Raw genomic sequence first — 27,939 nt, 5'->3', positions numbered from 1 at the left:
TAAACTGCTATTGCTTTAAGTTTGTTTTGTCTGATACAAGAATAGCTACTCCTGCTTGCTTTTGGTGTCCATTTGCATGGTGTATCTTTTTCCACCCCTTTACCTTAGGTTTATGTGAGTGAGTCCTTAAGTGTCAAGTGAGTCTCTTGAAGACAGCAGATACGTGGTTGGTGAATTCTTATCCATTCTGCCATTCTCTGTCTTTTAAGTGGAGCATTTAAATCATTTACATTCAATGTTAGTGTTGAGATGTGAGGTACTATTCTATTCATTGTGCTATTTGTTGACAGAATATCTTGGGTTTTTTTCTTGTGTTACTGTTTTATAGGTCCTGTGAAATTTATGCTTTAAGGAGATTCTATTTTGGTGTATTTTGAGGATTTGTTTCAAGATTTAGAGTTCCTTTTAGCAGTTCTTTTAGCAGTCAGTAGTGCTGGTTTGGTAATGGCAAATTCTCTCAGCATTTGTTTGAAAAAGACTGTATTTTTCCTCATTTATGAAGCTCAGTTTCACTGGATACAAAATTCTTGACTGATAATTGTTTTGTTTAAGGAGGCTAAAGATAGGACCCAATCCTTTCTAGCTTGTAGGGTTTCTGCTGAGAAATCTGCTGTTAATCTGATAGGTTTTCCTTTATAGGTTACCTGATGCTTTTGCCACACAGCTCTTAAGATTCTTTCCTTCATCTTGACTTTAGATAACCTGATGACTATGTGCCAAGGCAATGATCTTTTTGCGATGAATTTCTCAGGTGTTCTTTGAGCTTTTTGTATTTGGATGTCTAGATCTCTGACAAGGCCGGGGAAGTTTCTCTCGATTATTCCCTCAAATATGTTTTAACAAACTTTCAGATTTCTCTTCTGCTTTGGAAACACCGATTATTCTTAGGCTTGGTCATTTAACGTAATCCCAAACTTCCTGTAGGCTTTGTTCATTTTTTTTTTTTTTTTTTTTTTTGAGACAGAGTCTTGCTCTGTCACCAGGCTGGAGTGCAGTGATGCGATCTCGGCTTACTGCAACCTCTGCCTCCCAGGTTCAAGTGATTCTTCTACCTCAGCCTCCCGAATAGCTGGGACTACAGTTGCGCGCCACCAAACCCAGCTAATTTTTGTATTTTTAGTAGAGACGGGGTTTCACCAGGTTGGCCAGGATGGCCTCGATTGCTTGACCTCATGATCCGCCTGCCTTGGCCTCCCAAAGTGCTGGGATTACAGGCGTGAGCCACTGCACCCAGCAGTGCTGGGTGCATTCATTTTAAAAAATGCTTTCTTCTTTGTTTTTGTTGCCTCGGGTTAATTAGAAAGCCTTGTCTTCATATTCAGAGAAGGACTGTGTGGTAGATAGAGCTCCCTCTCCCCTCTCCCCTCCCCCCTCCCCCCTCTCCCCTCTCCCCTCTCCCCTCTTTCCACGGTCTCCCTCTGATGCCGAGCCGAAGCTGGACGGTACTGCTGCCATCTCAGCTCACTGCAACCTCCCTACCCGATTCTCCTGCCTCAGCCTGCCGAGTGCCTGCGATTGCAGGCATGCGCCGCCACGCCTGACTGGTTTTCGTATTTTTTTGGTGGAGACGGGGTTTCGATGTGTCGGCTGGGCTGGTCTCCAGCTCCTAACCGCGAGTGATCCGCCAGCCTCGGCCTCCCGAGGTGCCGGGATTGCAGACGGAGTCTCGTTAACTCAGTGCTCAATGGCGCCCAGGCTGGAGTGCAGTGGCGTGATCTCGGCTCGCTACAACCACCTCCCAGCCGCCTGCCTTGGCCTCCCTAAGTGCCGAGATTGCAGCCTCTGCCTGGCAGCCACCCCATCTGGGAAGTGAGGAGCGTCTCCGCCTGACTGCCCATCGTCTGGGATGTGAGGAGCCCCTCTGCCTGGCTGCCCAGTCTGGAAAGTGAGGAGCGTCTCTGCCCGGCCGCCATCCCATCTAGGAAGTGAGGAGCGCCTCTTCCCGGCCGCCATCACATCTGGGAAGTGAGGAGCGTCTCTGCCCGGCCGCCCATCGTCTGAGATGTGGGGAGCACCTCTGCCCTGCCGCCCCGTCCGGGATGTGAGGAGTGTCTCTGCCCGGCCGCCCTGTCTGAGAAGTGAGGAGACCCTCTGCCTGGCAACCGCCCCGTCTGAGAAGTGAGGAGCCCCTCCGCCCGGCAGCCACCCCGTCTGAGAAGTGAGGAGCATCCTCCCTCCTCGTCTGGGAGGGAGGTGGGGGGGTCAGCCCCCCGCCCGGCCAGCCACCCCGTCCGGGAGGTGAGGGGCACCTCTGCCCGGCCGCCCCTACCGGGAAGTGAGGAGCCCCTCTGCCCGGCCAGCCGCCTCGTCCGGGAGGGAGGTGGGGGGGTCAGCCCCCCGCCTGGCCAGCCGCCCCATCCGGGAGGCGAGGGGTGCCTCTGCCCGGCCGCCCCTACTGGGAAGTGAGGAGCCCCTCTGCCCGGCCAGCCGCCCCGTCCGGGAGGGAGGTGGGGGGGTCAGCCCCCCTCCCGGCCAGCCGCCCCGTCCGGGAGGGAGGTGGGGGGATCAGCCCCCTGCCCGGCCAGCCGCCCTGTCCAGGAGGTGGGGGGGGCGCCTCTGCCCGGCCGCCCCTACTGGGAAGTGAGGAGCCCCTCTGCCCGGCCAGCCGCCCCGTCCGGGAGGGAGGTGGGGGGGTTAGCCCCCCGCCTGGCCAGCCGCCCCATCTGGGAGGTGAGGGGCGCCTCTGCCCGGCCGCCCCTTCTGGGAAGTGAGGAGCCCCTCTGCCGGGCCAGCCGCTCTGTCTGGGAGGGAGGTGGGGGGGTCAGCCCCCGGCCCGGCCAGCCGCCCCGTCCGGGAGGGAGGTGGGGGGGTCAGCCCCCCGCCCGGCCAGCCGCCCCGTCCGGGAGGGAGGTGGGGGGGTCAGCCCCCCGCCCGGCCAGCCGCCCCGTCCGGGAGGGAGGTGGGGGGGTCAGCCCCCCGCCCGGCCAGCCGCCCCGTCCGGGAGGGAGGTGGGGGGGTCAGCCCCCCGCCCGGCCGCCCCGTCCGGGAGGGAGGTGGGGGGGTCAGCCCCCCGCCCGGCCAGCCGCCCCGTCCGGGAGGGAGGTGGGGGGTCAGCCCCCCACCCGGCCAGCCGCCCCGTCCGGGAGGGAGGTGGGGGGGTCAGCCCCCCGCCCGGCCAGCCGCCCCGTCCAGGAGGGAGGTGGGGGGATCAGCCCCCCGCCCGGCCAGCCGCCCTGTCCGGGAGGTGAGGGGCGCCTCTGCCCGGCCGCCCCTAGCGGGAAGTGAGGAGCCCCTCTGCCCGGCCAGCCGCCCCCTCCGGGAGGGAGGTGGGGGGGTCAGCCCCCCGCCGGGCCAGCCGCCCCGTCGGGGAAGTGAGGGGCGCCTCTGCCCAGCTGCCCCTACTGGGAAGTGAGGAGCCCCTCTGCCTGGCCAGCCGCCCTGTCCGGGAGGGAGGTGGGGGGTCAGCCCCCCGCCTGGCCAGCCGCCCCGTCCGGGAGGGAGGTGGGGGGGGTCAGCCCCCCGCCCGGCCAGCCGCCCCGTCCGGGAGGTGAGGGGCGCTTCTGCCCGGCCGCCCCTACTGGGAAGTGAGGAGCTCCTCTGCCCGGCCACCACCCCATCTGGGAGGTGTACTCAACAGCTCATTGAGAACGGGCCATGAAGACAATGGCGGTTTTGTGGAATAGAAAGGGGGGAAAGGTGGGGAAAAGATTGAGAAATCGGATGGTTGCTGTGTCTGTGTAGAAAGAGGTAGACACGGGAGACTTTTCATTTTGTTCTGTACTAAGAAAAATTCTTCTGCCTTGGGATCCTGTTGATCTGTGACCTTACCCCCAACCCTGTGCTCTCTGAAACATGTGCTGTATCCACTCAGGGTTGAATGGATTAAGGGCGGTGCAAGATGTGCTTTGTTAAACAGATGCTTGAAGGCAGCATGTTTGTTAAGAGTCATCACCACTCCTTAATCTCAAGTACCCAGGGACACAAACACTGCGGAAGGCCGCAGGGTCCTCTGCCTAGGAAAACCAGAGAACTTTGTTCACTTGTTTATCTGCTGACCTTCCCTCCACTATTGTCCTGTGACCCTGCCAAATCCCCCTCTGCGAGAAACACCCAAGAATGATCAATAAAAAAGAAAAAAAAAAAAAAAGAAAGCCTTGTCTTCATGCTCTGAAGTTTTTTCTTCTACTTATTTGATTCTATTACTGAGACTTTCCAGCACATTTTGCGTTTCTCTAAGTGTGTCCTTCATTTCCAGAAGTTATGATTGTTTTTTATTTATGTTATTTCACTGGAGATTTTCCCATACATATCCTGTATCTTTTTTTTTTTTTTTAAGTTAGACTTCACCTTTCTGTGGTGCCTCCTTGATTAGCCTAATAATTGACCTTCTGAATTATTTTTCTGGCAATTCAGAGATTTCATCTTGATTTGCATCCATTGCTGCTAAGCTTTTGAGTGTGATCTTCTGGAGATGTAAAAGAACGTTGTTTTGTCATATTACCAGAATTGTTTTTCTGGTTCCTTCTCATTTGGGTAGACTATATCAGAGGGAAGCTCTGGGACTCAAGGGCTGCTGTTCAGATTCTTTTGTTCCTCAGGGTGCTCCCTTGATTTGGTGCTTTTCTCCTTCCCCTAGGGGCTTCCTGAGACATAGGGCTTCCTGGACAAGGGGCTTCCTGAGAGCCAAACTGCAGTAATTGTTATTTCTCTTTTGGATCTAGCCACCCAGTGGAGCTACCAGGCTCCAGGCTGGTACTGGAGAGTGTCTGCAAAGAGTCCTGTGATGTATTCCATCTTCAGGTCTCTCAGCCGTGAATACCAGCACCTGCACCAATGGAGGTAGCAGGGGAGTGAAGTGGACTCTATTAGGGTCCTTGGTTGTATTTTTGTTTAGTGTGCTGGTTGGCCTCCAGCCAGGAAGTGGCACTTTCAAGAGCACATCAGCTGCAGTAGTATAGGGAGATTACAAGCTTGCCCTAGGGTCAGGTGGTGGGCAGGGCCATAGAGCTCTTAAGAGATTATGTTCTTTGTCTTCTGCTACCAGGATTGGTAGCGAAAGACCATCAGGTGGGGCAGGTTAGGCATGTCTGAGCTCAAACTCTGTTTGGGTGGGCCTTGCTGCAGCTGCTGTCGGGGTGAAGGTGTGGTTCCCAGGCCAATGGAGTTATGTTCCTGGGAGGATTATGGCTGCCTCTGCTGCCTGACAGGTCGCCAGGGAAGTGGGGGAAAGCCAGCAGCGATAGGCCTCACCCAGCTTCCACGCAGCCCACAGTCTGAAAGACTGGTTTCACTCCCACTGCGCTTCACCTATAGCACCGAGTTTATTTCCAGGCAGGCGGTGAGCAGGGAGAGAACTTGTCCCAGGCTACAAGCCTCCCCACTGAGAAAGCAAGCCGACTCACAGTTACTTGCCCGTCCCACAGAGCCTGCAAGGGCATCCACCTCCTTGAAGGGGTCTTTGGATTCTCTTGGCTTTCCTGATATGTTCCTGCAGTAGTTCTTGGAGCAAAAGTTCACGATGTGAGTGTCTACTAACTGACTACTTTTTAAATCACAACTTAGAATAGCTTATTTACTTTCCTGTATTTCTTGATTTTTCAAGTCCTGGTTTCCTATTTTGACGTTTTGATAATTCATTTTGCCTTGACAAAGCATAAATTACTATTTTAAACTCCAGGCTGGAGTGCAATGGCGCGATCTTGCTCACTGCAACCTCTGCCTCCCTGGTTCAAGCAATTCTCCTGCCTCAGCCTCCTGAGTAGCTGGGATTACAAGCGCACACCACCAAGCCCAGCTAATTTTTGTATTTTTCATAGAAGTGGGATTTCACCATGTTGGCCAGGCTGGTCTCGAACTCCTAACCTCAGGTGATCCACCTGCCTCGGCCTCCCAAAGTTCTGGGATTACAGGCGTGAGCCACTGTGCCCTGCTACAAAACATAAATTATATGTATGTATCTGTGGTCAGTACTTAGGAGTCCAAACACACATATAAATCTATAGTCAGAAAAAAATGTAAGTTGAGTTCCAGACAGTAGGGAAAAATGATGGATAGGAGGCAGGACTAACTTGCAACTTTCACTCGGACAGACAGAGCAGTGTGTAGAGACCACTTTTTGAATCACAACTTAGAATAGCTTATTTACTTCCCTATATTCCTTGATTTTTCAAGTCCTGGTTTCCTATTTTGACCTTATTTTCTGTTTGTGGACAGTGTCCTGAGACTAATCAAGAACTCTCAGGTTTCTTTTGTTCCTTTTAAAAGAACACACATAATTCTTGAATATATTGTTTTAATAAAATAGCCAAGCAATATATGTGTATAAAGATGTGAAAGACCTTCTTTAATCCAAGATTGCTACAGTTTAATACTGACCTGAGAATTCTTTTTATATGCACATACATACATATAATTTATGTTTTGTCAAGGCAAAATGAGTTATCAATTACTAGACAGAGTGGAAGCAAAGGACCTAGGTCTCATAGAAACTAGTAAAAAGATCAAGCATACAGTTAGAAATCAAGAGACTCCCTAGAGAAAAATAAAAGGGAAAAATGCAAATATCTTTTTCTTAAGAGAAAAAGAAATTTTGCCACCTTGTTTTGCAGGAACTATCTTGTTTAATTATATTTCTCAATTATGAAATTAGTAATCTTTTAATATAATTACTGGTCATTTATATATTTTTTCTATGAATTGCCTTTTCATATATACTTTTCATTTAAAAAACTGGGTTGTTCATCTCATTGATTTGTAGGAGTTTTCATATTCTGGCTATTAATCCTTTGTTATGTATGTTACAAATGTTTTATTCTAGTCTGTTGTTTCTCTTTTAATTTTGAAATGGTGTCTTTGGTTTTTGGAATGGGACTGTTACATTTTATCACAAAATTTATTATTTTTTGTTTATGTCTTCTGAGTTTTGAGTTGTGCTTAAAGAGGCCTTTCTCACCTCAATAGTACACACATACATTTTCATCATGATTGTGGAGTACTGGTTTTCAATGCTCCAGGGAACCTGAAGATGGGTAGATGGGAATAGGGCAAGTTTAAATGCCACAAACCTCACTGTTCTTATTGAGACTCAGTCATTTTTCTTGAAGAAATTCCTCGGATAGCTGCAAGCCTTTGGCTTATTTTCAGAGTTTTGAAACAAGTTGGTTCTGATAATTTTTGCCAGAGTTCTCATTGCTTTTATGGAGCAGAGGGTTTCTGGAGGTCCCTTCCTCTGCTATTTTTGTTCACTTGATCAATAATGACTAGTTGAGACCAGGCATGGTGGCTCATGCCTGTAGTGCCAGCACTTTGGGAGGCCAAGGCGGGTGGATCACTTAAGCCCAGGAGTTCGAGACCAGCCTGGGCAACATGGCAAAAATCCATCTCTACAAAAATACAAAGAAATTAGCGGGGCATAGTGGTACGTGTCTGTAGTCCCAGCTACTCAACAGGCTGAGGTGGGAGAATCGCTTGAGCTGGGGAGGCAGAGGTTGCAGTAAGCCGAGATTGTGTGATTGCATTCCAGCCTGGGCTACAGAGAGATACCCTGTCTTTAAAAAAGAAAATTAATTAATTAAAAAAAAGACTAATCGAATGAACAAATAATGCCCAGTTTTTCCTCCTTGACTGTGCTTATCAAAGAACTTAGTAATCATTAGTTTATTATATGATGAATTTCAAGAAAATCTAGTCTGACTATAAATGATTTTCAGTCCGAAATTGATAATGGGAATTGTGTGTTTTTTTTTTTTTTTTGTCAAGGCTAATTAAGGGTTGTAGTGGTCAGGGAGGTTATAAATTTAGCAGTTGGACACGGCTTTCAATCTGTTTAATTTTTTTTTTCAATTTTTTAAATTATTATTATACTTTAAGTTTTAGGGTACATGTGCACAATGTGCAGGTTAGTTACATATGTATATATGTGCCATGCTGGTGTGCTGCACCCATTAACTCGTCATTTAGCATTAGGTATATCTCCTAATGCTATCCCTCCCCCCTCCCCCCACCCCACAACAGTCCCCAGAGTGTGATGTTCCCCTTCCTGTGTCCATGTGTTTTCATTGTTCAGTTCCCATCTATGAGTGAGAACATGCGGTGTTTGGTTTTTTGTCCTTGCGATAGTTTACTGAGAATGATGATTTCCAATTTCATCCATGTCCCTACAAAGGACATGAACTCATCATTTTTTATGGCTGCATAGTATTCCAGGGTGTATATGTGCCACATTTTCTTAATCCAGTCTATCATTGTTGGACATTTGGGTTGGTTCCAAGTCTTTGCTATTGTGAATAGTGCCGCAATAAACAAACATGTGCATGTGTCTTTATAGCAGCATGATTTATAGTCCTTTGGATATATACCCAGAAATGGGATGGCTGGGTCAAATGGTATTTCTAGTTCTAGATCCCTAAGGAATCGCCACACTGACTTCCACAATGATTGAACTAGTTTACAGTCCCACCAACAGTGTAAAAGTGTTCCTATTTCTCCACATCCTCTCCAGCACCTGTTGTTTCCTGACCTTTTTAATGATTGCCATTCTAACTGGTGTGAGATGGTATCTCATTGTGGTTTTGATTTGCATTTCTCTGATGGCCAGTGATGATGAGCGTTTTTTCATGTGTTTCTTGGCTGCATAAATGTCTTCTTTTGAGAAGTGTCTGTTCATATCCTTTGCCCACTTTTTGATGGGGTTGTTTATTTTTTTCTTGTAAACTTGTTTGAGTTCATTGTAGATTCTGGATATTAGCCCTTTGTCAGATGAATAGGTTGCGAAAATTTTCTCCCATTTTGTAGTTGCCTGTTCACTCTGATGGTAGTTTCTTTTGCTGTGCAGAAGCTCTTTAGTTTAATTAGATCCTATTTGTCAATTGTGGCTTTTGTTGCCATTGCTTTTGGTGATTTAGACATGAAGTCCTTGCCCTTGCCTATGTCTTGAATGGTAATGCCTAGGTTTTCTTCTAGGGTTTTTATGGTTTTAGGTCTAACGTTTAAGTCTTTAATCCATCTTGAATTAATTTTTATATAAGGTGTAAGGAAGGGATCCAGTTTCAGCTTTCTACAAATGGCTAGCCAGTTTTCCCAGCAATCTGTTTCATTTTTAAGGAAGTTTTTTTGTGGAAAATTATAATTTATCTGAATATTTTCTTTTTAAAATTAAAAATATACTGAGCTCTCTGATGTGACTCTAAAATTTTTAGAAAATGATAAAGTGATTTGGTGTTTATTTTAGTTAAATTGTTTTAAAATTATAGACTCTGACATTCAGAAGTAGATGTCTTGGGGACCCCCAGATTTGGTTCGCTAGTCAGGGCCATGCTGAATATTTCCTTCTGACTAGGTTCTTTTCAATTCATTTTATGTGCTAAGGATTGTTAACATAAGAATATGAAATTCCTATGGAGAAATAAAAGACCAATGTTTTAACCACTATTATAAAGTTATTTTATATCAGTGGTTTACTTGTAGATAAATATTTATAAAACCCTGTGCTTATACAAAGTTATTTTCCCTTAGTAGGCTATTGACACAAAATCAACTCCTTTTCCAAGAAAAGCTGTTGATTCTCATGGTATAATAATTTCTTTTTTGCAGCATTCCAGGATGCCTTGAAGATTTTCTGTAGGATAAAAGGTGGTCGAGTTTCAACTGATGACGTGTTTGCTGTTTTGGATAGCATGGGTATCCCTATAAACCGTGAAATTTTAGAAGAAGTGACAAAACATACCTATATTGACAGTGAGTTATTTGCATTGAGATATATATGTCCATATATATGTGCATATATTTATACATTTTTTTCCGGATATCAATTTTGTTATCTGTCCTTTGCTTCTCTTTTTTTCTCCTGATTCTTACCTTTTGCCATTGACACTGTTTACTGGTGTCTATAGTAAGAAATAGTCTAGAAAAATTAAATGAGAGGTTTCTAAAATTGTTATAGTTTGGTATGTTTGGTTAAATAATAAAATGAATTTTAAAAAATTCAGCCTTACATCTCTTTTCCAAGTCATTTCTGGTCTTTGTGGAGAAGTAGTTTCTTGTAGTATCAAGAGCATTGACTCCACAAGTTAGAAGACCTAAATTTCTTGAATTCTCAATTTTATTATGTAGCTTTGATTAAACAATTTTTCTATGCCCTTCAGTTGCTCTCTGCACAATGTGGATTGCTTTAAACATGATAAAAATATTTAGCAGGTGTTTTGTATTACATATTTACTTGTAACCAGAGGATGTCCTATCATAATTAGTGATTAATTGATTGATTCATTTGTTTTATTATTGTGGGCAGCAAGCCAACCAGGTGCCGAGGCAAGAGACTGAGGGCACGAGCTGTTCCAGTATAATAAAATATGTAAAATAAGTATAGTTATACTAGATATAGATCTTTGATATGATTATATATGAATATCATTAATCATTAGTTTGTAGCAATTACTCTTTATTTCAATATTATAATAATCCTCGCTCTACAATCATAACCTAGGAAAAACCAGGCCATACAGAGATAGGAGCTGAGGGGACATAGTGAGAAATGACCAGAAGACAGGAGTGTGAGCCTTCTGTTATGCCTGGACAGGGCCACCAGAGGGCTCCTTGGTCTACCGGTAATGCCAACGTCTGGGAAGATGCCTGTTGCCAAGCGGACCGTGGTCTAGCGGTAGCGTCAGTGTCAATGAAAAACACCCGCTACTTAGCAGACTGGGAAAGGCAGTCTCCCTTTCCCCGGGGGAGTTTAGAGAAGACTCTACTCCTCCACCTCTTGTGGAGGGCCTGACGGAGGGCCTGACTGATGTCAGGCCTGCCCGCAGTTATCCGGAGGCCTAACCGTCTCCCTGTGGTGTTGTGCTTCAGTGGTCACACTCCTAGTCCGCCTTCATGTTCCATCCTGTACACCTGGCTCTGCCTTTTAGATAGCAGTAGCAAATTAGTGAAAGTACTAAAAGCAGAAATAATGGCGTAAGCTGTCTGTCTGTCTGTCTCTCTCTCTCTGCCTTGGCTGCCAGGCAGGGAAGGGCCCCCTGTCCAGTGGACACGTGACCCATGTGACCTTACCTATCAATGGAGATGGCTCACACTCCTTACCCTGCCCCTTTGTTTTGTATCCAATAAATATCAGCGCAGCCTGGCATTCGGGGCCACTACCGGTCTCCGCATCTTGGTGGTAGTGGTACCCCGGGCCCAGCTGTCTTTTCTTTTATCTCTTTGTCTTGTGTCTTTATTTCTACACTCTCTCGTCTCCACACACAGGGAGAAAACCCACTGACCCTGTGGGGCTGGACCCTATAATTATTTTATTATTTTTAGAGACAGTGTCTCACTCTGTTGCCCAGGCTGTAGTGCAGTGTTGTGATCATAGCTTGCTGTAATATTGACCTCCTAGGCTCAATAATCCTCCCACCTCATCTTCCTGAATAGCTAGGACTATAGGTGTGCACCATCATGCCACACTAATTTTTATTTTGTAGAGATGAGGTCTTGCTATGTTTCCTAGGCTGGTCTCAAACTTCTGGAAGCAAGTGATCCTCCTGCCTCAGCCTGCTGAGTAGCTGGAATTACAGGCATGAGCCACTGGGCCCAGCCTGATTCATTCACTTAATGAATCAGATAGTCAGTCATTTAATATCTACTATGCCTGGAACTGTGCTAGGTGATGCAAAGATGAATAAAACACACTTCTTTTTTTTTTTTTTTTGAGGGAGCTCACATTCAAGTGTGGAAAGAGTCAAGTAAACCAAAAATTAAAATGCTCCATGGCAAATACTATAATAGAGTGTACATAGGCTGCTAATTCATACTGGAAGCCTTAGGGAAAGATTATCAGAGGGGCTGATGTCTGAGCTAAATCTTGAAGGATCAGTATGAATTAAGTAGTTGAAGGTGGTAGCAAAGAGTGAGAAAAACATCTTAAGCCAAAGGAACAGTTTGTGTAAATATGGCAGAAAAATAATCAGACATGACATCTTTTTGAGTGGGCTTCCACTAGTTTTTGTCATTTATTAATGGTGGTTTTGTAGTGGGCTTTTGGTTGCTGATATGTGGTCTGGAGATAGAATCAGGCCACATGGAGTTCTCTTAGGAAGTCAGGTATGGTGTGCTCTGGGGTGAGGCATGAGTGGAAGGATATGATGGGGTATGAAAATGTAAAATGGGGATTTTAAAGACTATTCTTAAGCCTTTAGGGCATGCCCTACCAGGAACAACAGAAATCATATATGAAACAGCTGCAGTACCTTACTTTTTGGCTTATGGAGTTCTGGCCTGGGTCTCCAGGTCTCCTGCTTTATTTAGGGAGGTATATTGGACAAATGATACTAATTTTATAGAATTGTTATAGGAATTAAATATAAACATTTATCACACTGCTTGGCACCTAGAACAGACAGAAGGGTGAGGCAGAAACCTGAGAGTCATCCTTGGCAACTCTACTTCTCTATTCCTCATGCAATAGTTCCCTTATTTAAAGTCTTAGATACATCTTTTTAAAAACTTTTCTCCTTTTTTCTATATATAAGATAGATATCTCTTAAGTCTTTCTATTTCTCTCTCTTTTTTTTAACTCCACTCTGTCGCCAGACTGTAGTGCAGTGGTGTGATCTCGGCTCACTGCAACCTCCGACTCCCTGGTTCAAGTGGTTCTCCTGCCTCAGCCTCCGAGTAGCTGGGATTACAGGCACGTGCCACCACGCCCAGCTAATTTTTGTATTTTTAGTAGAGACAGGGTTTCACCATGTTGGCCAGGATGGTCTCGATCTCCTGACCTTCTGATCCACCTGCCTTGGCCTCCCAAAGTGCTGGGATTACAGACGTGATCTATTTCTCTTTATCTCCCTATCTTAGTCCAAGTTCACATAACCTTTCCTCAGGACCATTGCAGTTCATCCTAACAAGTATACCCCTATCCACTCTTATGTTCCTTTATACTGCAGCCATAATGATCTTCATTCAAATACGGGTCTGATCATGTTATTCTCCTCACATAAAATCTAATAATACCTCTTGGGATAAATAACTCTTTTAGTGTGGTTTACAGGGCCTTGTGGGTTCTGGCTTTTGCCCAGATCTTCAGCTTTATCTGAGACCATATTCTTCCTTGCTCTCTGTGCCTTCTTAGAGTTTCAACTATATACCATGCCCCTTCTTGCCAAATAGCTGTTGCATGTGTTCATTTCTCTTCCTTGAACCTTTTTCTCCCCTTAGGTAATTCCTACTTATACTTTAGATCCAAACTCAACTGTCTTTTCCTCAGGGATGTTTTCCCAGACCTCTCTGAGTAGGTCAGATTCTCATGTTATACACTCTTATAGCACTATTCGCAATTGAAATTTGTATTTTTGTTTGATTGACGTTGATATTTCAAATAAGACTGAGCATCAGGTGAGCAGATATCATGTCTGCTTTAGCTTAATATTGTATCTTCAGTACCTAGCATGGTGCTTATAGCACATATTAACCGCTCAACAAATATTTGTTGAATGAATGAATAATTCTGATTCCTCATGCCACATCTTCCAATCAGAAAGAACAAAATGTTCCTCATTTTATCATATGAATAAGCTGGCTGTAGTTTGAGACAAAATTCCTCATAAGGAAGGTCCTTATCTTTTGACCAGGAAAATAATCTTAATAGATATGTTAGATTATGAGAGTTAAAACATACTGAGAAACACCTAGATTGAGCAAAAAGATAAGATAAAGTACTGTACATAAGAAAGCAACAGGAATTTGAAATATAGTAGTGGCTCAGTAGTGGAGGAAGAAGATGGATAGAACCTAAGAGTGAGTGAGGATAGAGTACCCATAGAACTTTAGGACTATAGTATGTAGTTGCTTGCTGTGCTTCTTAAGAACTCCCTTACTCCCATCAATTGCAAATTACCAGTAAAAGTTGGTTATATACAATAGACTTGTATTAGTATTGTTGGTGGGGAGAGTTCAAGGATAAAGACCTATAGGTTCTATGTTCGATCTGCTTGGGGCAGAAAGAGGATTGTACCTGTAGAAGGTAATAATGTGAGTGAGATCAAGAGTCCATGGGAATAGAGAAACAAAGCAAAAATAAAAGAGCACAAGTGACTCAGGAATCCTCAAATTTTGGTCAAGGTATTGATTTATGTTAGTATATGCTCTGGGGTCTGAGCTATTTTAATATTAAAGGAAACAACCCTAGGATGCCAAAAATTTTGGGTCACCCAGGTAGGAGATGTTAATTTTTCTGTAGCAGAATTTTGCAGTAAGGAATAATATAACACAGTCCTGCTAAAAGAAGACATAGCACTGCAGGTACTGTTCCAGCATCTTATTTTTGCATTTGGTATATTGTTGGAGATGATAGGTAGATAATATGTTCATCTTTATAGATGTTTGCAATGAGGGAGAAGGAATTAGCCCCCTGAAATTTTCAGGAAAGTCCAAGGAGGATTTGCTTTATTAAGATATGGCAAGAAGTGCCATATGGAAAATCAGCTGATGGCAGTTCTTAGAGGGTCAGGTATTTTGGTTTCTGAAATAGTGTATTGGTATAGCGGTTTTTTTTTTTTTTTCTCTCATGGAGGTTAGAGATCTGGAAATTGAACTGGGTGGGAAGTTGTGACTAGTGCAGTTTTTGCTAGAGGAGGCTTTCGATATTGTGGAGCTAGCTACCTGAAGATTACAGAAATGTAGTGTTAATGGTCACTTAGCACCTTCAGAGTAACGTTGCCTTGCATATATGACCTTAATAATTAGGATCATTTTTTTCCTCTCACAGTAGGTAGCTGCATTTTCCAGGATGAATTTCCTCCAGAATTATATACCTTAGAGTAGGAGGCTGTTTTGAGCTCCCTTTAGGAAATAAGTGATACCTATGACCATATTGATTGCCTTAGTTTCAACCAGGAATCATTCTTTAAGGTTTTGCTAAGTTAGACAGGGACCAAGATAGTCATTTCAGATTCTCGAACGCGTCTTTGGCCACTAGGGACTATTTAAGTAGGTAATATTTGTTTGGGAGTTTCATAATAGGTGTTTATTATTGCATAGATGCAAGGAATAAATTTGAGCAAGAGCTAATGAATCTGTGAACATGGTTGACTACCATACTCTTATTAGTTGACATTGGACTTCTGTTCAGAGAAAGGAGTTTTCTAAATGAAGAGCAGGTAAAAGCAAGATGGCCTTTTCCACTGGATTAATACATGTATGGTCTAACTTTTCAGTGATCAGATTCAAGAGCTTGAGGGTTGAAGCTTTGAGTTGTCTTAGGACTTAAGCCATGATCTAAGAACATGGGACATGGAATCAATCTACCATAAGTGCCAGTTACTGGGGAGGTTATGGGAAGTGTTAGAACTATAATCAAAACCAGAATGAGGATAAATACCAAGGAAATAAGAAACCAGAATGTAGGAAGCAATCTCTAATCAGAAGGCAGTTTAGCACCAATTTTGTCTAGCATTTCTTTGATTGGTTCAAACACATAGTACTTGCTTTGCAGTGATTTAAAGGCCTGCACCTGAAATACATAGTTTACCAATTTTCAGAGAATCAGAGTGAATCAGGTGGACCCAACACCAAAATGATACTATTCTTTAATTTACATATTTGCTTCTCATGGCGGCAAGAGGGGCAGGATGGCTGGGCCACTCCCCTTGGCCCTGGTCCTGGCTTGCCCCGCCCCGCCGCCATGGCCCAGGATGAGGGTATATATTTGGAGGGGACATAGGACGCCGGCACAGAAGGAGCCAGGTGGAGCTGTGGTCCCGCTGAGGAAGCTTTGTAGATACATGCATTGCACCCCTATTTTCACAAAGCTTGGCTATCAGAGCATTATGAACACTAATGCCTTAAACTCAGGTTGTCCAAAGCTGAGCAAGAACACCCACTACGTTTCTGGAATGAGCTTGAAGAAGCCCGACAGGTAGAACTTTATGCAGAGCTCCAGGCCATCGACTTTCAGGAACTGAACTTCTTTTTCCAAAAGGCCATTGAAGGATTTAACCAGTCCTCTCATCAAGAAAAGGTGGATGCGTGAATGGAACCTGTCCCTCGAGAAGTACTGGGCAGTGCTGCAGGGAAGCTAGATCAGCTCCAGGCCTGGGAAAGCAAAGTTTTCCAGATTTCTGAGAACAAAGTCACAGTTGTTCTAGCTGGTGGGCAGGGGACTAGACTCGTTGCATATCCAGAGGGGATGTATGATGTTGGTTTGCCATCCCATAAGACACTTTTTCAGATTCAAGCAGAGCATATCCTGAAGCTACAACAGTTAGCTGAAAAATATTATGGCAACAAATGCATTATTCCATATAATGATCAGTGGCAGAACAGCAGAATCTACAAAGGAGTTCTTCACCAAGCACAAGTACTTTGGTTTAAAAAAAATAGAAAATATAATCTTTTTTTCAGTAAGGAATGCTCCCTGCCATGAGTTTTGATGGGCAAATTATTTTGGAAGAGAAGAACAAAGTTTCTATGGCTCCAGATGAGAATGGTGGTCTTTGTCAGGCTCTTGCAGCCTGGCATATTGTGGAGGATATGGAGCAAAGAGGCATTTGGAACATTCGTGTCTATTGTGTTGACAGCGTATTAGTAAAAGTGGCAGACCCACGGTTCATTGGATTTTGCATTCAGAAAGGAGCAGACTGTGGAGCAAAGGTGGTAGAGAAAACAAACCCTACAGAACTGGTTGGAGTGGTTTGCCGAATGGATGGATTTTACCAGGTGGTAGAATATAGTGATATTTCCCTGGCAACAGCTCAGAAATGAAGCTCAGATGGATGACTGCTGTTCAATGTGGGGAATATTGCCAACCATTTATTCACTGTACCATTTCTGAGAGATGTTGTCAATGTTTATGAACCTCAGTTGTAGCACCATGTGGCTCAAAAGAAGATTCCTTATGTGGATACCCAACAGCACTTAATTAAGCCAGATAAACCCAGTGGAATAAGTATGGAAAAATTTGTCTTTTCCATAATAAGTATAGAAAAATCTTCTAGTTCACAAAGAAGTCTGTGGTTTATGAAATATTATGGGAAGATGACTTTTCCACACTAAAGAATGCTGACAGTCAGAATGGGAAAGACAACTCTACTACTGCAAGGCACACTTTCATTATTGCTGGGTTCTCAATGCAGGGGTCACTTTATAGATGAAAATGGCTATCATCTTCCAGCAATTTCCCACTTAAAGGATGCCAATGATGTACCAATCCAGTGTGAAATCTCTCCTCTTATCTCTAATGCTGAGGAAGGAATAGAAAGTTATGTGGCAGATATAGAATTCCATGCACCTTTAATCATCGATGAGAATGGAGTTCATGAGCTGGTGAAAAATGGTATATGAACCTGATACCAAGTTCTACCACAACAGGAATAGCTTTTGTTTTTGATAGACCGACTGTGAACCTACAGGACCTCCTGGATGACTGAAGTTTAAATATTCACAGGGTTTTATTTTGCTTGTTGAACCCTTAGAGCTACTGCAAACTTCCCAAGATCTAGATGACTGAACTTCAGATACCATTTTTATTATTCCCAACTCATTGAAGGTCTTATTTATATTTTTCAATTGTGTATTTTTTTCCAAGGCGAGGAAACCATTGGCAATACAAGAAATTTCCTACAGCCGAACTATAGTCAGGATGTTCAACATCACTTTACTTGGAGCTGGAGGCATTTGTTTTTGAAGTTGTGCATAGTAATAATATGTCATTGTAGATGTTGAAAGGTTTCTATGGTACCAAAAGTTTATTTTATCAAACATTCAACTTTTTAAATGAAATAATTGGACAGTAAAATAAACATATCTTCCTGTTTCTGGAAAACAATAAAAATTTGCTTCTTCCTCTCAGTTTTCACTTATGCATATTATTGAACAGTTGATTTCTTATGAATAGACTGAAGAAAAAAACCATCACTATTATAGATAAGTAAATTTTCAGTCTTTTTCATCTTGGATGGCAAGCAAAATCAAATATATGGAGGCAAGAACTATTGGGCAAAGCATTTTCTACCTCTGTGCACAATTGAAATGACATTATTCAAGGTGACTGCATCTGAACACATCCTCAATCATGCATTATCCAAGAAGTAAAATGGTCTTAGGCGGGCAGGGGCAGGAATAGTGGGAAGTTATAAGAGTGCTGGACACAGAGAAGGTACAAAGTAAATCGTTGTTTGCTATTCACTATGTAGACATTACATTGTTTTTTAAATCACCTTCTGTATATTTTGTTCAGCCAAAAATAATTTTTAGTGATAAGAAGTAGGTACTTTGCGAGGCATTGGGGAAACAAAGGAAAAACACATCCTCTATTCTTGAGGAGTTCACAATCTAGAAATGAAGTCAAAAGAGTAAATAAATACCTGTAATAAACTCTAAAAAACATGTAAAATGAAAAAATATCCTGATTAGCATAAGAGCTTAAAACATGACTATTTCTTTTGATGAAAAACTCTTTTATTAAGGAGAAAAGACCATGGTCTTACTCTTATGTTGGGTGTGTACTGAGTTATTAATTCATGATTTCAGATTTTATTCAGGACTTGTAATAGTTGGCTCTTTGTTCCTACTTGCCACACATTCTGTGTTGTTTTCATATTAGAATAGGATGGCAGATATATCTATGTTCAAAAGTAAATACAGTATTTGAACTTATTCTATTACAGGTAACCACATGGTGGATATTGGGGATATTATATTTACTTTGAATGAGCTACAGGAACAGTATGAGGATGTTTGTAAGTGAGCTCTTGTTGCTATGACAAGTTTTGTTTATAATTAAAGTCTTTAAATCTTAATTTATAAGTTTTATTTATAAAGGGTTTTGAAAACCTTCTCTGAATAATTTACCCTCTTAAATCAGGGAGATAAAATATAATACTCAAAATGCTATTTACATGTCCTCTTTTTAGAAATGTTTATGCATATTCTTTGCCCAGTTTTTTGTTGTTGTTGTCGTTTGTTTGTTTGTTTGTTTTTTGAGGCGGAGTTTTGCTCTTGTTGCCCAGGCTGGAGTGCAGTGGCGCGATCTTGGCTCACTGCAACCTCTACCTCCTGGGCTCAAGTGATTCTCCTGCCTCAGCCTCCCAAGTAGCTGGGATTACAGGCATATGCCACCACGCCCAGCTAGTTTTGTATTTTTAGTAGAGAGAGGATTCACCATGTTGGTCAGGCTGGTCTTGAACTCCTGACTTCAGGTGATCCACCTGCCTCAGCCTCCCAAAGTGCTGAGATTACAAGCGTGAGCCACCGTGTCTGGCTCTTTGCCCAGTTTTTAATGTTTTTTTTTTTTTTTTTTTTTTTACTGTTGTTTGAATTCCTTGAATTCCTTATAAATTCTGGATATTAATCCCTTCTCAGATGAATAGTTTGCAAATATTTTCTCCCATTCAAGATATTGTCTCTTCAATCTGTTATTTCTTTGGCTGTGCAGAAGCTTTTTAGTTTAATATAGTCTCATTTGTCTATTTTTGTTTTTGTTGCTGGTGCTTTTGAGATCTTAGTCATAAAATCTTTGCCTAGACCAATGTCCTGTAGACTTCTCCCTATGTTATCATCAAACAGTTTTTTAGTTTCAGGTCTTATGTTTAAGTCTTTAATCCAGCTTGAGTTGTTTTTTGTATATGATGAGAGATAGGGGTTTAGTTTCATTCTTCTGCATATGGTTATCCACTTTTCCCAGCACCATTTATTGAAGAGGGTATCCTTTCCTCAGTGTATATTCTTGACTGCTTTGTTGGCTTTGTTGCTTTGTTGGGTGTAAACCAACAGTTGATCAGTTGGGTGTAAATATGTGACTTTATTTCTGGGTTCTTTATTCTGTTCCATTGCTCTCTGTGTCCATTTTTTTTGAGACAGAGTCACGCTCTGTCACCCAGGCTGGAGTGCAGTGGCGTGATCTCAGCTCACTGCAACCTCTGCGTCCTGGGTTCAAGCGATTCTCCTGCCTCAGCCTCTTGAGTAGCTGGGATTACAGGCATGCATGACCATGCCCAGCTAATATTTGTATTTTTAGTAGGGATGGGGTTTCAACATATTGGTCAGGCTGGTCTTGAACTTCTGACCTCAGGTGATCCACCTGCCTCAGCCTCCCAAAGTGCTGGGATTACAGGTGTGAGCCCCTGTGCCCGGCCTCTGTGTCTATTTTTATACATACTGTTTTGGTTGCTGTATTAGTCTTTTCTCATGCTGCTAATAAAGACATACCCGAGACTGGGTAATTTATAAAGGAAAGACATTTAATTGATTCACAGTTCCACATGGCACTTTATGTCTTTTCTTTGGAGATTTTAATTCATTTACATTCAAGGTAGTTATTGATATGGAAGGATTTTACTACTGCCATTTTGTTAATTGTTTTCTGCTTGTTTCATAGATCCTTTGTTTCCTTATTTTTCTCTTCTTTTGTGACTGATTTTTCTCTGTTGATTTTTTTTAACTTTTTTATCTTTTGTGTATTTACTGTAGGTTTTTGATTTGTGGCTACTCTGAAGCTTACAAAATATCTTGTAGTTATGACAGGCAATTTTAAGCTGATAGCAAGTTAGCTTTGCTTGCATAAACAAACTATGCTTTTACCTCATCTCTCCTTCTGCATTTATAATTTTTGATGTCACAATTTACAGATTTTTATATTGTTTCCCTTAACAAATTATTGTAGCTTTTATTATTTTTAACCTTCATACTATGTAAGTGAAGTGCACACCACCATTATAGTATTAGTGTATTCTGACTTTGACTGTGTACTTATTTTTACCAGTGAGTTTTACACATTTATTTTTTGTGTTACTAAACAGCATCCTTTTCTTTTGGCTTGAAGAACTCTTTTTGACATTTCATGTAAGACAAATATAGGGGATGAACTCTTTCAACTTTTGTCTGGGAAAGTCTTTATCTTCATTTCTGAAGGACAGTTTTTCTAGGTACAGTATTATTGGTTGGCAGTTTATTTCCTTCAGTACTCTGAATATATAGTCCATTCTCTATGGACCCATAAGGTGTCTGCTGAGAAATTTGCTGTCCTTATTGGAACGTGTATGTTATTTACTTTTGCTATTTTCAGAATCTCCCTCTTGTTCTTGATATTTGACAGTTTGATTATATTATGTCTTGGTGTAGTCTTGTTTGAATTCATCTGATTGGAGGCATTTGGCCTTCCTGTACCTGGATATTTATATATTTGCCCAAATTTGGATCGTTTTCTGTTCTTCTTTATGTAAGTTTTCTACTCTTTTGTCTTTCTCTTCTCCTTCATAAACTCTTATAACTTGACTATTTTCTCTTTGGATGCTGTCCCATAAATCCTGTAAGCTTTCCCCATTATTTTTCATTCTTTTTATTTTATTCACCGCAGACTATATATTTTCAAATAACTTGTCGTCAGGTTCACAGATTCATTCTTGTGCTTGATCAGTTATGTTGTTGATGTTCTCTATTATATTTTCCATTTCTTTCATTACACTTTTCAGCTCTTGATTTTTGTTTATTTTCTTTTGTGTAATTTCAGTGTCTCTGTAAAATTCTGGTTTTGGTCATTTATTGTTTTCCTGATTTCACTGAATTTTTTTCTCTGTATGTCATTAATTTTATTCCCTGAACTTTCTCTAGACAATTAGTTTGAATTCTGTCAGGAAGTTTCTGTATCTTCATTTCTTTGGGGTCAGCTATCAGGAGATTATTGTGCTCTTTTGGTAGTATTATGTCTCCTTGATTTTTCATGTTTCTTGTTGCCTTATGTCGATGTCTCTGCATTTGAAGGACTGGGAAAGCCCTTAATCAGTGAGAATCAGAGATTCTGGGCAGGCTGTTTGGTGTGGTCCAAAAGCCTAAATCAGAAGTGTCAAAGATTATATTTTTACCTGCTCACTAACCTATTTATCTGATACATAGTGCACTTAGAGATACATATATAGCACCATCTTTAAGTATTTTCAGACTTTAATATTAAAATATTTTCATTTAATTATTTTCAATTGTTAATTCTCATAGAGTCTAAGATAAGAAACTTTTTTATTTCCTCTAGGCAAAATTTATTCATAGTTGAGATTATATTGCTGCTGCGTGACAGTCTCATAGAGTTGTTTTGAGGATCAAATATTATAACATTTGAAATACTTTAAAATGTGTTATTAAAATGTAAGATAGGATTCTGAAACATCAGATAAATTTTGTAAATGAAGTCTCAGTTTGGGGCATTGTGTTAATAATTTTCTAAAGATGTTGTTTTATATATGAAGTTATTTTTTCCTCCACAAATACCAAGAATATTTAGGAGAGTAATTACTTAAGTTCTAATTTTATAAATAAAATCTCCCTTTTCCTCATAGTTCTGCCTTTTATAAGTAAGGAATTTCTATCTGTATTAGCTTATTAATCTGTTATCTTTGTCAATTGGGAAGGAGTGGGGAATGAGAACCATATACTTCATTAGGCTATCATTTTAGTTTTACTGTAACTTTAAATAGCTTTGGATGGGAATATGTAAATATATTAAAGCAGCACATTACATTTGACCTAGTTAATAGTCCAATCTTTTGACTGTCAGTTCTTTAATTTTTTTGGTTTGTTTTATATGTTTAAGCAACTGATAATTTCTTGAATAGTTTTCATGAGGACTTAGTTGTTATTTTTGAAATGTATTGCAAATTATACAGGTAAATGAAATAATTGTATATTTCTCTTATTTAGCAATTACAGAAAGATCACCTTTGAATGAAATTACTTCAGACAGAAAGTTATCAAGTATAGCAGGATGCTATCTAAAATATAAGAAGAAAAATAGTTTGTCTTCCAAACTCCCTGAACCTTCAATATCCAAAAAGTTAAATAAAAAAAGCAACCAATATTATAGCAAAATTATGGAGAATGATGACCTTGAATCTAAAAGACCAAAAAATACTTGGCAAATAAGAAAATTTCTGGGTGGGGTTGGCAGCAGTAATGTAGGAGTCCAAGAACCATATTCAAAGAATGGCATAAACTTTAAAAAACATTCAGAGAAGGGTGAAATTCATGACTCAAAGTCTAAACCACAAAGCTTGAAGAGTAGTACAAGCCTCAGTAAGTCTCTGGATAAAAGTGATATTTGTAGTATCCCAAAACTTCAGAAGCCAGCTGTAAGAAAGCATTCCAGTCTCCAAAAACAGGTTTCGTCTACGGAAAAAACTGCAATTAGTACTCTGGGTAAGTAAAAATCTAGGTTCTTGAGTTCTTCAGTCATCACAGAAATGAACTGAATGAATCAATTATTAGATAGTTGTAAGCATTTCAATTGTTAACACCCTGGGTAACCACCACTTCTTTTTTTTTTAATTTTTAAATTATTTATAGAGACAGGGTTACCCAGGCTGGTCTCAAACCCCTGGCCTCAAGCAATCCTCCTGCATTGGCCTCCCAAAGTGCTGGGATTACAGGCGTGAACCACCATGCCTATGCAAAAATTCTGGAAATGTACAGTAGTGATGGTGGTACAACTTTGTAAATGTGATTAATGCCACTGAATTGTATGTTTATTTTTTATTTTTTGAGTCAGAATCTCACTCTGTCAACCAGGCTGGAGTGTAGTGGCGTGATCCTAGCTCACTGCAGCCTCGACCTTTTGTGTTCAAGTGATCCTCCCACCTCCTCAGCCTCTCATGTAGCTGGGAGCATAGGAACATGCCACCACACCCAGCTAACTTTTTTTTTTTTTCATAGAGACGGGGTCCCATAATGTTCCCAAGGCTGGTCTTGAACCCCTGGCCCCAAGTAGTGCTCCCGTCTTGGCCTCCCAAGGATCTGCAATTACAGGCATGAGCCACCACGTCCGGCCTGCCACTTCTGACACATAGACTAATGGATATAATATTGTGATTTTGATGATAATTCCTTTCCAGATGCCCTCTTTAGGGAGGAGCTTAACTTTTCCTGAGAAACTTATTCAGTGATTAATTGCAATCATTAATATTTCCTAGAAAGTAGAAGGCCTGGTTTCTTTTGGAAATGTTTATTTTGTAATTTATTAAACATTTAAACAAGTAGGAAATCTGTGTGAAATTTTTGCTTAGAGTGCTGTAATTTAAATATATAATATTCATAGTACTTCAGGTATTATCTCTTATGGAAGGAGAATATCAGGAAAAAATAATACTATATATCTAGGTCTCCAAGTCTTTATGATTTTTCTCAAAGATGAGCAATGGTTTCCCAACCAATATATTTTCTCTCCTTGTATTACTTGCATCATAGAAGCAGTGTGTGTGGAACCCAGTTAAAGATTTCTTCCTGTAGTCCTCTGCTGAAGTTACTTAAGTCATATTTATTCTCTTTTAAAAACTTACTGACTGTCATATCACATTTAGTATTTAATGTAATAGATAAAATGATTGTTTAGTGAAAATTTTGTGATTCATACATTAGTGCATAATTCAAATAACTCAATGGAAAAAAGGAATGTGATCTATTAAGGAGGCACAGTGATTATCATCCTGATTCTGATTCCTTTACCAATGCACTGCTGCTACTTTGTGCCTCATTTGAATTTCTGAGAGTTATTTTTATTTCAAAAGAATTAAAACCTTGGGTTAAAGGAATAATGAAACAGCAGACAGACATGGGTAGAAGAGGCTGTCAGAAGAAAGTGATATCTACCTTTCTCGTGTCACTAAAATAAAATGATGTCACCTACCACAGCCATACTTAATATTCTGAATATAGAGAAGTATGAAATAGTTTATCTGGCATAACTTCCCAAAACAAATTAATGGTAATTGGACTTTTATGGAATATGACTGCCTGTATGATTTACATTAAAAAATTCTAACTTTTCATTTTTAAATAATTTCACATTCTTAAGAGTCACAAAAATAGTACAAACATTTCCATTAGGACATGATCTAAACCAGGAAATTAACACTGATGCAATACTGTTACTGATCTACAGACCTTATTCAAATTTTGTCAGTTGTTCCATGAATGTTCTTTTTCAATTCCAGGATCTAATCCAGAATCACCCATTACATTTAGTTGTCACTTTTCTTTAGTCCCCTTCAGTCTGGGATGCTTCCTCAATTTTTCATGACCTTGACACTTTGAAGACTATTGACTAGTTGTCTTGTATAATACTCTTCATTTTGGATTTTTCTTTTATTCCTTCACAAATAAATTCAGGTTATGCATTTTTGGTCAGATTACCTCAGAAGTGATATTGTACCCATCTCAGTGCATCAGTAAGAAGCACATGATGTCTATGTGTATTTGCTTCTAAGATTTTATTTTTTGAAGGTTATGAACTAAAAACATGGTAGAGTAAATTAATGGGAGGGTGAAGAACTCTACATTTTTGCTTGGAATTCTTCAATTTAAACAAAACACTTCGGTGTTTTTATTTCTTGGACTCATTAATTTTACACACACACATACAAACACACACACACACACTCAGGCTGGAGTGCAGTGGTGCGATCTCAGTGCACTGCGACCTCTGCCTCCCGGGTTCAAGTGATCCTTCTGCCTCAGCCTGTTGAGTAGCTGGGACTACACACATGCACCATCACACCCAGCTAATTTTTGTATTTTTAGTAGAGAGAGGGTTTCGCCATGTTGGCCAGGCCGGTCTCAAACTCTTGACCTCCAATGACCCACCTGCCTTGGCTTCCCGAAGTGCTGTGATTATAGGCAGGAGCCACCATACCTGGCCCCATTAATTTTATTTTAATCAGAAGCAAGCAGCATTGGCTGGGCCACTGGAACAGGCTGTTCCCCCAAACAAGTAGATTATAAATGTTTATAGAATGTTAGGACAGTTCTGTGTTTGACCTGTAAGAGAAAGATTAAATATAATGTAATATAAACAGATATGGAGAGAAAAGCAGTCTTATAAAATCTATAAGGTAATATAAAATAGATAAAACTTGTTCTCTAATTTCTAAAGATTTTGAGTATTATTGCTTTTGACACATAAATTCTGTTGCCTAATAGTTCTCTACATTTTGTGTATTTAGAAAACTTCTGTGAAGCTATCAGTAAACTTCAAGAAAATTACATTGCAGCAGAAGAACTTCAGTCTATTTTGCCTTCAACAGGAATTAATTTATTAGATGAAGAATTCCAGAAGATTGTGACAGACACTAGTAGAAATGGTGAGAGACTGATAACACTGAAGTTTCTGAGAAAGTTAGATATTTTTATCGGATAGTATTAAATATTGGAGGAATTCCTCTCAATTAGAAATTAGGAATGGGACAGAATGGGTCATTCTAAAGAAAATTCAGATATAAAAATGGAAAATAGTAAAAAAAAATTCCTTTAAGTTCTGACCAAATGGATTGGTTTGGAGCCTTTCATATTTCCAGATCATTTCAGTAAAGCTCTTCATCACTATCCCTATCTGTGCCTATTAATAGTAGGGTGGTGCTGGGGAGACTGATCCAGTTGTAGCGAGGTTCAGACGGTAAGACCACAATATCTAAGGGGTATGGATATATCTGCACAAATAGCCCAAGGATCCAAAGATTAATAATTGGAGATTACAAAATACGGGGGAATTTAGAGCCAGGTATGCTTAGCAGTTAACATTTAGATGTTGAGTGGCATATCCCAGTCACTAGCCTAAGTTAAAGGCAGAGTTTAAGTTTCTAGGAAGGGTTTTTATACTAGGGAAGTTATTTTTATCAGTAACTAAGCATTTTCCACAACAGAAGTTCAATTGAGGAGAGGAAAGAGGTGACATTTTGGGGAAAGACTGATTGGAGAATAACATTAGAAGTGAATCCTCAGAATCTGGGCACAATTTTTTAGCTAAGGCAAATCTGAAAGAAGATTCAATTAAAAATTATATAAAGAGTGGGTGGCACTAAAATTATTGAGCCCTTTTTGCTGCTTATCAGGATTGACATGATCACTGTGAGGGTTTATATCTAAAAATAGGTAAAACATTGGACCACATGGATACTAGGGAGATAGAGATGGGGATCCTTGGTTTTATCAGGGCTGGTTAGTATTGTTAAGATGTCTTAATGGATAGTATATTGAGTGGGTTTTCAAGATGGTATGAAATAGACTCCTTAACTCTCTCATGGTCTATCTATATGGACATCTTTCTTTTTTCCTAGATCTGTTAAGAAATTAGTATCTAACTCAGTCCTTTGCATGTAATAGATATTGAGAAAGCAAGGACTGTGTCTTTCTTATTTTTGTATTCTCGGTGCCTAGCATGGTTCTTGGCACTAATATGCTCTCAATAATTGTTCAAATGAACTGACTTAATCTAGAAAGAATTATGAGACATGATATGAAGGAGAAATAGGATGATGAAATGAAGGATCAAGTAAATTTTAAAAATAGTTGTGTTAAAATGTAAATTTGCCTTTATGCAAAAATACACCAGAATGTATAATCTAAACTCTTTTTAAAAACAGAGAATGGAATGGTGGAGTTAGATGACTTTATAAGTGCTCTCTCCAAGGAGCGAAGTTTTCCTGAATGCAATGGTAGGTAGGAAATTTGTTTTAAAATGATTTAGAGGGAAGAGCAGTGTGTTGAGAAGAATTAGGTTCAACAGAACTGGGCTTGCTTTTGGATGGATACTTAATAGTCCTGTGACTCTTAGGCAAGTCAGTTGCCAGTTTTTAAAAACTTGCTATATCAGAGTAATAATAGCTAACTTGTTTACCTCACAGAGTTGTCACGTGAATTTTGCAAACTGAAAAGTGAGCCATAAATGTATGGTAATAATGATAATGTGGAGATCAAATAGGTAATTAGCAACATTGATTAGGAATTGATGGGTGATATGTTTTTTTTTTTTTTTTCCCCATGGACTTGTTTGAATGAAATACTGGTTTGGTTCACCTTTGATTTAGAACTTTTAAAAACAGCTTTATCAAGGTACAATTTATGTATATAAAATTCACTCATCCACTGATTTTTATTAAATTTATTGAGTTGTAGAACTATTACCACAATACGCTTTTTTTGCTTGCAATATTTTTATACAAATGATTAAATATTTTTTAGCAAGATTAAAATGAGAAATGAAAGATA

General features: G+C 40.7%; 1 protein-coding gene and 2 pseudogenes across 45 annotated transcripts in view; 2 read left to right on the top strand and 1 right to left on the bottom strand.

Annotated features, from left to right (window-relative positions):
- Window positions 1-27,939, top strand: part of EFCAB13 (EF-hand calcium binding domain 13) — a 79,416-nt gene that overhangs the window by 34,003 nt on the left and 17,474 nt on the right. For 41 of the 45 annotated variants that reach the window (XR_010152807.1, XR_010152806.1, XR_010152805.1 and 38 more), the window contains 5 exons: window positions 9,532-9,675; window positions 18,585-18,656; window positions 22,606-23,100; window positions 25,899-26,036; window positions 27,315-27,386. Coding sequence is in view for 40 of the 45 variants with exons in the window: in XM_063798354.1 (XP_063654424.1) it covers window positions 9,532-9,675; window positions 18,585-18,656; window positions 22,606-23,100; window positions 25,899-26,036; window positions 27,315-27,386 (921 nt within the window). In the remaining 5 variants the exon portion in view is untranslated. Of the gene's footprint in view, window positions 1-9,531; window positions 9,848-10,423; window positions 10,579-18,584; window positions 18,657-22,605; window positions 23,101-25,898; window positions 26,037-27,314; window positions 27,387-27,939 lie in introns of those variants that run through there. The other 4 variants (XR_010152809.1, XR_010152808.1, XM_063798366.1 and 1 more) reach the window with 3 other exon arrangements.
- On the top strand, window positions 15,874-17,344 carry LOC134808856 (UDP-N-acetylhexosamine pyrophosphorylase-like; annotated as a pseudogene).
- LOC101059081 (large ribosomal subunit protein mL45-like) overlaps window positions 25,598-27,939 on the bottom strand; it is a 40,085-nt pseudogene continuing 37,743 nt past the window's right edge.

This window comes from Pan troglodytes, chromosome 19, assembly GCF_028858775.2.
Source record: "Pan troglodytes isolate AG18354 chromosome 19, NHGRI_mPanTro3-v2.0_pri, whole genome shotgun sequence".
NCBI classification, from domain to species: Eukaryota; Metazoa; Chordata; class Mammalia; order Primates; family Hominidae; genus Pan; species Pan troglodytes.
Note: the sequence above shows the minus strand (reverse complement) of the source record. Positions and strands in the feature narration are given on the sequence as shown.